The following is a 13,479-nucleotide window of genomic DNA, read 5'->3' on the forward strand; positions in this document are numbered from 1 at the left end:
GAACTTTTTCCCTTAACTAAACCTAACTAACATGTCAGATTGTCAGTAACTGAGCACTAACTATGCACTGATGTGGAACAGCTTCCTGGACCACAATAATTGGCACCCAGCACCAAAAAATCTGTGAGAACGTTTGAACAGATGATACAAAACGGTGCTGCTTTCTGCTTTTCACGCACTTTCCTAGCAGAAAGTTTATCTTCTCTGGATTGAGAACGATTATTGATAAATCTAAGCGCTTAACTTGGATAATTTGCATATTCGTATACTTCAGTTTACTCACCCATTGCTGACTGATCAGGTGTACGTTTCACAGGGCGACCTTCACAAGCCTTGCTGACTATCTGTTCTACTAATGCGGGGCACAATGTGTTGAATGTTGATTCGCTACCAATGTCTTTTTTCAATTTCATATATGTTAAGGAGTTCATTATATGTGTAGCACTAGCAGAGAAAACAAATATAAAAAAAGTAAATCATTTATCACTGACAAATTCTAGAGAAAATGCGCACATCTCACAAGATACGGCATTATACTTAATTCTCGCTATTCACAATAAGGGCGCCGCCAGCAGTTTGCGATGTAATCGTGATGTATCATGGGAAAAGGTCGACATCGAAGTCCGCGCAATACGAATATTACCATGCTATTACATAGGAACACGTGACAATATTTTTTTATTTTGTCAAAATAAAGGTGTTACACGCGAATCGATACTCAATAATACTTAATAATGTGATTTGAAATGTGCACAATTAATTTTTCTCTATCAATTTGCGTGTAATACCGTTATATTGACAAACTAAAAAATATTGTCACGTGTTCCTATGTAATAGCATGGTAATATTCGTATTGCGCGGACTTCGATGTCGACCTTTTCCCATGATACATCACGATTTCATCGCAAACCGCTGGCGGCGCCCTTATTGTGAATACGAAGAATTGATACACGTGTTTCAGTAAATATCTGACCAGAAATTAGGCTACACTGTAAGGAGAAGTAACCCTAGCAGAGAAAACAATTATAAAAAAAGTAAATCACTGACAAATTTGAGAGAAAATGCACACATCTTACGAGATATGGCATTATACTTAATTGACATCATGGAGATTTAATATGAGGGACGTGACTTTATATCTTAGATTAATAATACCGTTGAGGCGTCTTCAAACGCGATCGGCTTCACATGCAGTAGCGTAGCCAGGGGGGGCAGAGTACACCCTGACAAGAAATGGAAAAAGTGCCCCTCTGACAAAAATGAAAGAGAAAATCAGCAAAGGAAAAGAAAAGGGGCAAGGAGTCCCCTTTTCTACAAAAATTCAGACCGACCATGGGCCAAAATAGTGTAAAATGCAAATTTTTTGCGCACATTGTAAAGATATTTATATTATTAGATATTATAAAGATATTTACATCCTGATAATGGGCAAAAATAGTATAAAATACCATTTTTTTGTGTGCGCACATCGTCCCAATAAGGCCCTGTTTGAAGCTCGAACTTGAAGACATACAGTCTCTAAGCCTTCTCTGATGCAACTGTAATTTTTTCGTCTGTGCCCCTGAAATTTTATTTTGCCCCCCCCGACAAAAAAAGCTGGCTACACCCCTGTTCACATGATATTGTGTTGTCAGGTATGCATGATTTTCTGTATTCTGTGGTTGGGTATACTATAATGTTTTGGCAATACCCCCTCTCTCTGTCGGATACAAATCATGCACACTTTGCCTGTACCAATTTTTGAGAACCAAATGTTCCCGCAATGTTTTTCAAAGCCGTTCAGAGCATTTTATTAATCAGGTGTCCATCAATGTTTGCCGAAAATACCGCCCCTTGTCACCAACACCCTTGGACCAGCCAAAAATTATTGTTTGTTCTCATCTTTTTGACCCCTTTTTGATCTGCAAAAATTGATACCCACGCGGGCAGATAATTATTGTATAGCCCCTCACGACATTGCATTTTTAAACATAATGGCATTTTTATTTGAACGTGCTTTAAAATGAGGTGTCAGAAACTTTTGAATTTAGATATGTTTGTGTTTGCATAACAACTAAGTACTATTTATAGGCTATGAACCAATAATGTACACAATGTGTCACCTGTCCATATATTATTACACAGCCGTGACGTTAGTCACGGCTGTGTCTTTTTTCTTACAGGTTCTTTCTTCTTGCACAGCCGCCATCGGCGCTGTGCATTCTTTTTACCGCGTTCTTCTTCGGATTCTTCTGTCAACATTATGATCAGCCATCGTAGCCACATGCTTTCAGGCATGTTGACCATACTTAGTCAGTAGAACCGTTTGGTGGTGCCACAGATGTCACATGATCAACTTCCGGTCAAATGTCATCCACTTCCGGTCAATGGCCAAAACTTGGATTTTCACTAAAAATGCTTCTCCTCCCACATATTACATAGCATCGTGACGTCACTTACACACATGCATCATCTATATCCAGTGTCTAAAAGTTGTTCACAGAATTGGGATCAAAGGTCATTAAGGGTCACTTCCGGTAAAAGTCTGACAAATTTGTAAAAATATTCAAAAAATCACTGTCTTTACAAATTACATAGCAGAGAGTCGCCATTAGCACACATGCATCGCTACTAGCTAGGGTCTTTAGGATGCCTACAGTTTTGGGGTCAAAGGTCATTAAGGGGTTACTTCCGGTCAAACACCAAAATTATCAAAAAAAATCAAAATCCATGTATAAGTTCCGATTAAGTTGAAATTCACCAGGAATATTCCTGATGACATCCTAAGCACTATGTAATATTTTTGCGGGGTCAAAGGTAATTAAGGGATCACTTCCGGTTCTCACAGATTCATTGCAAAGCGATATGGATAAAACCCAGCATTATTATATTACAATAGATACAATAGAGTCCCTGATCATCACGGATTTCTGCCTTTGGTGAATAATAGCCTATTATTAGAATGTTTGAATCTCGCGCGTATAGGCATAGGTCTATACAACAGGAAATGAGAAAAAAAATTGAAATTTAGCAAAACAAATGTTCCAGCCCCCCCCCCCCCCCCTCCACACACACACAACACGTTCCGAAAATTCTATAAACATACTCAGGTCAAGGAGTTTATGTAGATCGATGTTTAGAGCACGCAACTGTTATAAAATATTCAAAAAGTTAAAAAATCGAAAAATAAAAATAAAACTGATTATTACTGAAAAGAAAATACTCTTTAATTTAATTTCATATTCAAAATTTTCAAAAGTACTCAAATTGCTTTTTCAAAATCTGGAAAAAATGTAGGCCTAATAATTTATGTTGCAAGTGAAAAGTGTGAGCGGTATATGATAGGCCTATATATTTCGAGAGTGCTTTTTCTCAGCAAAGCATATCCCGGGAGCAAATCAGAATAACGTTTGAAACTTGAATTTTGCACTTTAACAGCATATAGGATTAAAAAGTTTACTTTTCGACATAATTGCATAATCGCCCCCACCCCCCAACATCCGAATAGGAAAAAAGTTGGCAGTATTCTCCAATTAAATATACAAACCGAAAAAAAAGAACATTTTTTTAATGAATTTGACCAGTTCTATATGATTCAAAAACACAAGCTGGGAAAATGTAAAAAAGAGAAAAAAAAAAAAATCATTTGAGAAGGCTTCGGTGGGGTTCGAACCCGGGATATACGCGTGATATGAAAAAAACACATTACTGCGCGCTAACCGATTGTGCCACGAAGCCAAATACAAATAATTGAGGTAAAACAACAAACTTAATGAAAAAGAAGTCGGACGTTAATAAAACTAATTGATATCTCTCATCTGTGTTTTATTTGCATGATTAACAACAGAAATCAAACTTTGTCCATATTTAAGCAAACAAAATACAAAACAAAGGCAATTCAAATTCCCCTTTTAAGGGGGAGGTGTAGGGGTACGGAAAAACACGCCGCCACGAGGCGTTCAGAAATACATTTGTTATTGAAACAATGCGCCAACTTTATGCACGATATATCATGTCCGACTGCCTTAGAATATTTCAACTTTTATTTCCCTAACATACTGCAGTTACTGTCCGTTTTCCTATACACAATACACAGTGCTCTCACCATTGAGCTGTGACCTCTACAAATCGTGCCACGTTAAAAGGATAGGCATTTGCCTAGTTAACGTCAATGTGTGAAAAATAACCGGCCAATATTAAAAGTACTCTCAAAAACTTCTAGCAAATATATTTCTCTAACATGACCTAAAATTACAGCTAGGTTAGATGTTCAGAAATATTCGTACTTTAGTAAAACAGTGAGTGAGGGCAAGGCATAGCTAGCCAAATCCCGTGTTAATTGAATGGAGATTTGACCGAAAATTTTGGTAAACGGACCGCTCACTTCTGAAGAATGCCACACGAAAACGGTACAAGCTACATTTAAAGTACTCTCTGTTCGATCATCATGATGAGTTTTTAAATAGTATGCCGAAATTTGGTACTGTAGGTAATTGACAAAGGGTCGTACTTCGCTGATGAGTAAGTGACAGTGAACATGAAAATCAGGGCCCATAACCCAAGTTAGTAGCTAGTTAGTGGAGGCCGTCACGGGACTGATTATTGATTATTGAAGTGCCTTATTAATAGATACGCACGATTTAGGGCAAGAAAAAAAAACCGGGACACTTTTGGAGACATCATCATCATCATCATCATCATCATCATCATCATCATCATCATCATCATCATCATCATCATCATCATCATCGACATCATCATCATCATCACTTTCTACATTTTTTCTAAACAACATAGGGCCTACCGTTTTAATAAGATTTTTTCTTGAAATGCATGTAACTATAATTATTGTTTAGAGCGTGATGAAATAAAACATCACGATTTTCATCACAAAACAAATATAATGCATAAGAAATCGTTTGTTTTAGAGCGTGATGATGAAATAAAACATCACGGTTTTCATCACGAAACAAAGTAATACATAAGAAATCGTTTGTTTTAAAGCGTGATGAAATAAAACATCACGATTTTCATCACAAAACAAAGTAATAGGCCTACAAAAGAAATACATTTTTCGAGAGTGATTAAATAAAACATCACGATTTTCATCACGGAACAAAGTAATACATAAGACATCGTTTGTTTGATTGCAATCAACCGCGACAGTTCGTCTCACACACATAACAATGCACTGCGATCAAATAGGTTGATGACAACATTTGATTGAATGGACTGCACTGCGCCATGATTACGTGCACCGGTTCAAATCCTTTGTTTGGAGCCAATCAATAATTTCACGTACAGCCTCTATGCAAATTAGAGTTTACACACGCTGCAGCTGGGGTAATCGACCGAAGCTGGTTGCCGTTAGTGATCGAATGCATGAGCTTATTTGCTTTATTGAATCGATTTACTGGATTAATTTCCTGTTAACTGGGTTTAATGCCACAAAGGTCGAATCGGGCTTGCAATGGACCATAAGTGCATCATGAAATAATGTAATACAAATATTTGTGTGGAAATACACGCATATTATGTTCATATTTAAGCTTTTAAGGAACTATTTTCTGTGATTCTTCAAAATTTATTAATCATCACAGCAAAATACGCAGGGAATTTAACTTCAATAGGCCTATATCAAAACAAGGGAACAATGGCCTATATCAACAAAATGACTATTGGACCCCTATCTACATGTGGGTCGCTCATTAGAGATAAATAACACTTGGCTTTTTCCAATATGATTTTCTAATGTCGGGGTCATAACTCATTTGTCACTGCTGGCTGTGCATGCTCGCGGTCGCAGGCGAACGCAATCAGATCTCGTTCTAGTTACACAGCCGTGACGTTAGTCACGGCTGTGTCTTTTTTCTTACAGGTTCTTTCTTCTTCTTCTTTCTGTCAACCATTACATTTGCTGTAGCACTCACATGCTTACATCGATTTTGACCTAACTTGGTCACAATGATCACTGACCGTGCCCCTACATGTCACAAGAAACTTGTGGGGTCAAATGTCACGCAGGGGTCATAGGGGTCAAAAACGTGATTTCAACTAAAAATGCATCTTCTCCCACATATAACGTAGGACAGTGATGCCACTTGCACACGTGCATTGTCTTTACCCAGTGTCTATGGGGTGTACACAGATTTGGGGTCAAAGGTGATTAAGGGGTCACTTCCGGTATAAAATGAAAAACCTTCAAAAATTTTTATTAGCTCAGTAAAACATGGGACAGTAACGGTATGTTCACATATGATCTGCAGTCACCCAATGTATATGTGGTATTTTTTTTATTTGGGGTCAAAGCTCATTAAGGGGTCACTTCCGGTATAAAAGAAATACCTTTAAAATGCATCTTCTTCCACAAATAATGTAGGACAGAGACGCCACTTGCACACATACATTGTTATGACCCAGTGTCTATGGGGTGTACACAGATTTGAGGTCAAAGGTCATTAAGGGGTCACTTCCGGTATAAATCAAAATACCTTCAAAAATTTCTATTAGCTAAGTTAAACATGGGACAGTAACGGTATGTTCACACATGATCTGCAGTCACTCAATGTATATGTGGTATTTTTTTATTTGGGGTCAAATCTCATTAAGGGGTCACTTCCGGTATAAAATGAAATACCTTTAAAATGCATCTTCTTCCACAGATTATGTAGGACAGTGACGCCACTTGCACACATGCATTGTTATTACCCAGTGTCTATGGGGTGTACACAGATTTGGGGTCAAAGGTCATTAAGGGGTCACTTCCGGTATAAAACGAAATACCTTCAAAATTTTCTATTAGCTAAGAAAAACGTAGCACAGTAACGGTATGTTCACACATGCATTATGGTTACCCAGTTTATATGTGGTATTATTTTATTTGGGGTCAAAGATCATTAAGAGGTCATTTCCGGTATAAAACGAAATACCTTTAAAATGCTTCTTCTTCCACAAATTACGTAGGACAATGACGCCACTTGCACACAGGCATTGTTATAACACAGTGTCTATGGTGTACACACATTTGGGGTCAACGGTCAGTAAGGGGTCACTTCCGGTATAAAACGATATACCTTCAAAATGCCCCTTCTGCCACATAAAGCATAGCAAAGTGGTGCCACGTGGACACGTGCATTGACATTAGCCAATGTCTATGGGGTTTTCATATATTTTGGGGTCAAAGGTGATTAAGGGGTCACAACACGGCTGTGTTCGTGGTCTTAGACCACAGCTAAGTCTAGTTTCTTTCTTCTTCTTCTTCTGTCAACCATTACATTTGCTCTAGCACTCACATGCTTACATCGATTTTGACCTAACTTGGTCACAATGATCATTGACCGTGCCCTACATGTCACATGAAACTCGTGGGGTCAAAGGTCACGCAGGGGTCACATGGGTCAAAAACGTGATTTCAACTAAAAATGCATCGTCTCCCACAACTTACGTAGGACAGCGACCCCACTTGCACACATGCATTGTTATTACCCAGTGTCTATGTGGTGTACACAGATTTGGGGTCAAAGGTCATTAAGGGTCACTTCCGGTATAAAACGAAAAACCTTCAAAAATTTTTATTAGCTAAGTGAAACATAGCACAGTAACGGTATGTTCACATATGATCTGCAGTCACCCAATGTATATGTGGTATTTTTTTTACTTGGGGTCAAAGCTCATTAAGGGGTCACTTCCGGTATAAAAATAAATACCTTTAAAATGCATCTTCTTCCACAAATTATGTGGGACAGAGATGCCACTTACACTACTTGGATTGTTATTACCCAGTGTCTATGGGGTGTACACAGATTTGGGGTCAAAGGTCATTAAGGGTCACTTCCGGTAAAAAACGAAATATTTAAAAAAAAATTTATAAGCTAAGTAAAACATGGGACAGTAACGGTATGTTCACACGTGATCTGCAGTCACCCAATGTATATGTGGTATTTTTTTATTTGGGGTCAAATCTCATTAAGGGGTCACTTCCGGTATAAAATGAAATACCTTTAAAATGCATCTTCTTCCACAGATTCTGTAGGACAGTGACGCCACTTGCACACATGCATTGTTTTTACCCAGTGTCTATGGGGTGTACACAGATTTGGGGTCAAAGGTCATTAAGGGGTCACTTCCGGTATAAAACGAAAACCTTCAATTTTTTTTATTTGCTAAGAAAAACATAGGACAGTAACGGTATGTTCACACATGAATTGTGGTTACCCAATTCGTATGTGGTATTTTTTTATTTGGGGTCAAATGTCATTAAGGGGTCACTTCCGGTCAGAGACGAAAAACCTTCAAAATGCCCCTTCTGCTACAAATAACATGGCAAAGTGATGCCACGTGCACACATACATTGACATTAGCCAATGTCTATGGGGTTTTCATATATTTTGGGGTCAAAGGTCATTAAGGGATCACAACACGGCTGTGTTCGTGGTCTTAGACCACAGCTAAGTCTAGTTCTTCTTTCTGTCAACCATTACATTTGCTCTAGCACTCACATGCTTACATCGATTTTGACCTAACTTGGTCCCAATGATCATTGACCATGCCCTACATGTCACATGAAACTTGTGGGGTCAAAGGTCACGCAGGGGTCACAGGGGTCAAAAACGTGATATCAAATAAAAATGCATCTTTTCCCACAACTTACGTAGGACAGCGACCCTACTTGCACACATGCATTGTTATTACCCAGTGTCTATGTGGTGTACACAGATTTGGGGTCAAAGGTCATTAAGGGGTCACTTCCGGTATAAAACGAAAAACCTTCAAAAATTTGTATTAGCTAAGTAAAACATAGCACAGTAACGGTATGTTCACATATGATCTGCAGTCACCCAATGTACATGTGGTATTTTTTTTATTTGGGGTCAAAGCTCATTAAGGGGTCACTTCCGGTATAAAAAGAAATGCCTTTAAAATGCATCTTCTTCCACAAATTATGTGGGACAGAGATGCCACTTGCACACATGCATTGTTATTACTCAGTGTCTATGGGGTGTACACAGATTTGGGGTCAAAGGTCATTAAGGGGTCACTTCCGGTATAAAACGAAATACCTTCAAAAATTTTTATTAGATAAGTAAAACATGGGACAGTAACGGTATGTTCACACATGATCTGCAGTCACCCAATGTATATGTGGTATTTTTTATTTGGGGTCAAATCTCATTAAGGGGTCACTTCCGGTATAAAACGAAATACCTTTAAAATGCATCTTCTTCCACAGATTCTGTAGGACAGTGACGCCACTTGCACACATGCATTGTTATTATCCAGTGTCTATGGGGTGTACACAGATTTGGGGTCAAAGGTCATTAAGGGTCACTTCCGGTATAAAAGAAAATCTTGAAAATGCTTCTTCTTCTTCTACTAATTACGTTGGACAGTGACGCCACTTGCACACATGCATTGTTATAACACAGTGTCTATATGGTGTACATACATTTGGGGTCAAAGGTCAGTAAGGGGTTACTTCCGGTATAAAACGATATACCTTCAAAATATCCCTTCTGCCACAAAAAGCATAGCAAAGTGATGCCACGTGGACATGTGCATTGACATTAACCGATGTCTATGGGGTTTTCATATATTTTGGGGTCAAAGGTGATTAAGAGGTCACAACACGGCTGTGTTCGTGGTCTTAGACCACAGCTAAATCTAGTTCTTCTTCTTTCTGTCAACCATTACATTTACTCTAGCACTCACATGCTTACATCGATTTTGACCTAACTTGGTCACAATGATCATTGACCGTGCCCCTACACGTCACATGAAACTTGTGGGGTCAAAGGTCACGCAGGGTCATAGGGGTCAAAAACGTGATTTCAACTAAAATGTATCTTCTCCTACAGATTACGTACGACAGTGACACCACTTGCACACATGCATTGTTATTAACCAGTGTCTATATGGTGTACACAGATTTGGGGTCAAAGGTCATTTAGGGGTCACTTCCGGTATAAAACGAAAAACCTTCACAAATTTTTATTAGCTAAGTAAAACATAGCGCAGTAACGGTATGTTCACATATGATCTGCAGTTACCCAATGTATATGTGGTATTTTTTTTTAATTGGGGTCAAAGCTCATTAAGGGGTCACTTCCGGTATAAAAAGAAATACCTTTAAAATGCATCTTCTTCCACAAATTATGTGGGACAGAGATGCCACTTGCACACATGCATTGTTATTACCCAGTGTCTATGGGGTGTACACAGATTTGGGGTCAAAGGTCATTAAGGGGGCCACTTCCGGTATAAATTGAAATATCTTCAAAAAAATTTATTAGCTAAGAAAAACATAGGAGAGTAATGGTATGTTCACACATGAATTGTGTTTAACCAATGTATATATGATATTTTTTTATTTGGGGTCAAAGGTCATTAAGGGGTCATTTCCGGTATAAAACGAAATACCTTTAAAATGCATCTTCTCCCACAAATTACTCAGGACAGTGATGCCACTTACACACATGCATTGTTATTACCCAGTGTTTATGGGGTGTACACATATTTGGGGGTCAAAGGTCATTAAGGGGCCACTTCCGGTCTGAGACGAAAAACTTTCGAAATGCCCCTTCTGCCACAAATAACATGGCAAAATAATGCCACGTGCACGCATACATTGACATTAGCCAATGCCTATGGGGTTTTCATATATGTTGGGGTCAAAGGTCATTAAGAGGTCACAACACGGCTGTGTTCGTGGTCTTAGACCACAGCTAAGTCTAGTTCTACTTTATTTCCTGCCTTGCTGAACTTTACATTCTGCAGGTTTACATACTTGTCCGAATTGCTCGTGTTCACCATTATGCCATTCATGATCATGATCATGATCATGACCGTGATCCATGTGTACGTCAGGAGGGTCCTTTGTGGCTGATATTGCTTTCTTCGATCGCCTGCTCCTTTGTTCTTCGATCGCAGCATTTTCGCGCCTTTTTCGATGATTAGTTTCAAGCTGTTCTTGATCAGTTTTTTCGCGCCATGAACGATGTCCATGACTGTCAAGGGGGTGTCCTTTCTGTCTACTGCCAATGCCAAGATCTTCCAATAATAATTTAAAATCTGTCAGAAACAAACAAACAGCAACAACTTAAGTGGCTATTATAGTTATCCCAGCCAAAATGGGAAAATTAAATCGTGTTCAAATTGCTTATAAGAGAAGTATAAGTCATTAAAGTTTCATTATATTTTTTTTTTTATAATTAAAATTCAAGAAGATAAAATAAAATAAAATAAATAAATAAATAAATAAATAAATAAATAAATAAATAAATAAATAAATAAATAAATAAATAAATAAATAAATAAATAAATAAATAAATAAACGAGCAAAAAAGCCGCATTGGTCAATTTGAAGCCCGATTCAAATGCATGAAGCTAATATCTCCACTTCAGAAGAGATCATAGCAGTTACTGTTCATTTTCCTATACACAATACACAGTACTCTCACCATTGACGCATGTAGGACATTCCCTAGTTAATGTCACTGTGTGAAAAATAACCGGCCAATATTTAAAGTAAAGAACATATAGTTTTGTAACATGTCTTAAATTTTTAGCTAATAAGGTGTTTGGAAATATTCGCACTTTGGTGTTTTAGGACGGAAGGGCACGGCACGCCTGCAATTTTTTCTGCGTAATCGGATGCATCTTTTACTGACTATCACTCACTTGTGTACCGCTCTCTTGCGAAGGGCATTAAATCTAAACCACTTGACGGATATTTTTTGTAATTGAAGTCAATCAAGAACAATTAATACATTACATTTAGGCTAAAAGCTGAGTAGGTTGGGCATCTGCAAATGGTCGTACCTCACTGATATGTAAATGACAGATAACACAAAAAAAAAAAAAAAATGAAGAGATCATTTCCAAACCGTGTTAAGTCTACAACCATTATGTTAAAGTTTCCCATTTTCAAGAATGCTGGTTAACATTATGCATTTGGGAAACAAAGGTCCACACAGTATTGTTACCTTGCATTTGCTTTATAATCGTTCACCCAACTGAAACTATAATACCAGCTCATTGCAATTCGCACAGGTAAAACTGAAGCATGTGTAGTGTGGATTTAACCAGAGTGTTGTCTTGGTTTAATAACTTTTTATGGGGGTCCTGCATATAGGTCGTGGTGAATTCTACTGTAGACATAACTGCATCATGCTTGACATTTAGTATGGAATATTTATTCACGACGTGCCAAGACTATTACTGAAAGGGGTCTGCATAAATCTCGCGGATTAAATATTAATTGGGGTGTGTCGGGAGATGGTGTCAAAATATTTTTGAAAGAAAATGTGCTTTCCATAAGATACATTATGGTGATCAATGATCATAATGGAGGGGATTAGCCTAAAATGGCGGATTTAAGGAGATTGAATTTGAGTCTTGTGTGGGGTAAAATTTGTTCTGATATTATCAAATTTATTGAAGTGTGGGGTTATATGTACTGAACCTAAATACCAATAAGTGTTGATCAGAACTGAAAGTCACTTGTAATGTACCAATTTTGAATGCGGGAGGAGCTTTTGGTACATTGTAGTCAGACAATTTGAATCCCCCCGGACCACACCACTCCACGCCATATATAAATTCTCCCAGTCACATTTCCCCAATATGAAATTTAAAAAGTTATATTTTAATTTTACTTCTATTAAAGTTTGGCAGAGGCGGGGTTCGAACTCACGGCGCACCACGCCGCTTTGGATATGCTCTATGAGCCTAGCGCCTTAGACCACTCGGCCACTTGTCTTGATGGAATCCATTTGAAACTTATTTGAAGATATAATCGCAATTTCAATATAGGCCTACCACGTGACAAGCAAAAGCAGAAAACGTACCATCTTTTGGAATTTTATTTGCCTAAAAGCATTAATGTGTATTATTAGCGCTTAATTGTTGTTAATCCGACAATAAACATGATAAATGCGCGTCTATATGGACAATACATTATATCGATTTTGACATGTGCTCGCACGGTGTCAGTATACATTTCCATGGTCAGTAAAATACTATAGAGGAACCTACCATTTTTCATGTATACACGTTCGATGTTTTTATCAATTACATAAAAAATCCATTTTAGACCCCAAATGTCAATTAAAAAAATATTTTGGCGTATATAAAATTGAAATAAAATTCTCTGCCTCATAAACGACCTCAAATGTGCCACAATTGGGTATCACGAATCGTTATATATGATGTGCAGATAATATTCATATTTTCTTTTATACAGAGGATGCTTCAGTTTTGACAGGAAAAATATTTTCTTGAAAACCCTCTCACTCGGTTATTTCAAAACGGTAACCACGCTTCCCTAGAATGTGCAATAATTTAGCATTAAAATTTTTCTTATTCTAACAGCAAGCGTTTCTAGAATGCAGTATTGCGAAATGCGGTGTACCCCCGGACAAAGTGTTAAAAACTTGTTGTAGGCCTACGCAAATTAACAGCGTGAGCTCATTGGACAACCAATATTCCGCACAGTTGTTTTTG

The 13,479-nt window shown here is 37.8% G+C and overlaps 1 protein-coding gene across 1 annotated transcript in view; it reads right to left on the bottom strand.

Moving 5' to 3' along the window:
• The window catches only part of LOC140139980 (zinc transporter ZIP12-like), a 73,847-nt gene that overhangs the window by 22,356 nt on the left and 38,012 nt on the right, over window positions 1-13,479 (bottom strand). The window contains exons 4-5 of the mRNA XM_072161785.1: window positions 10,763-11,046; window positions 284-444 (exon numbers count right to left, since the gene is read on the bottom strand). Of these exons, the coding sequence (XP_072017886.1) occupies window positions 284-444; window positions 10,763-11,046 (445 nt within the window). The remainder of the gene's footprint in view (window positions 1-283; window positions 445-10,762; window positions 11,047-13,479) is intronic.

The sequence above is a fragment of the Amphiura filiformis genome, chromosome 18, assembly GCF_039555335.1.
Source record: "Amphiura filiformis chromosome 18, Afil_fr2py, whole genome shotgun sequence".
NCBI classification, from domain to species: Eukaryota; Metazoa; Echinodermata; class Ophiuroidea; order Amphilepidida; family Amphiuridae; genus Amphiura; species Amphiura filiformis.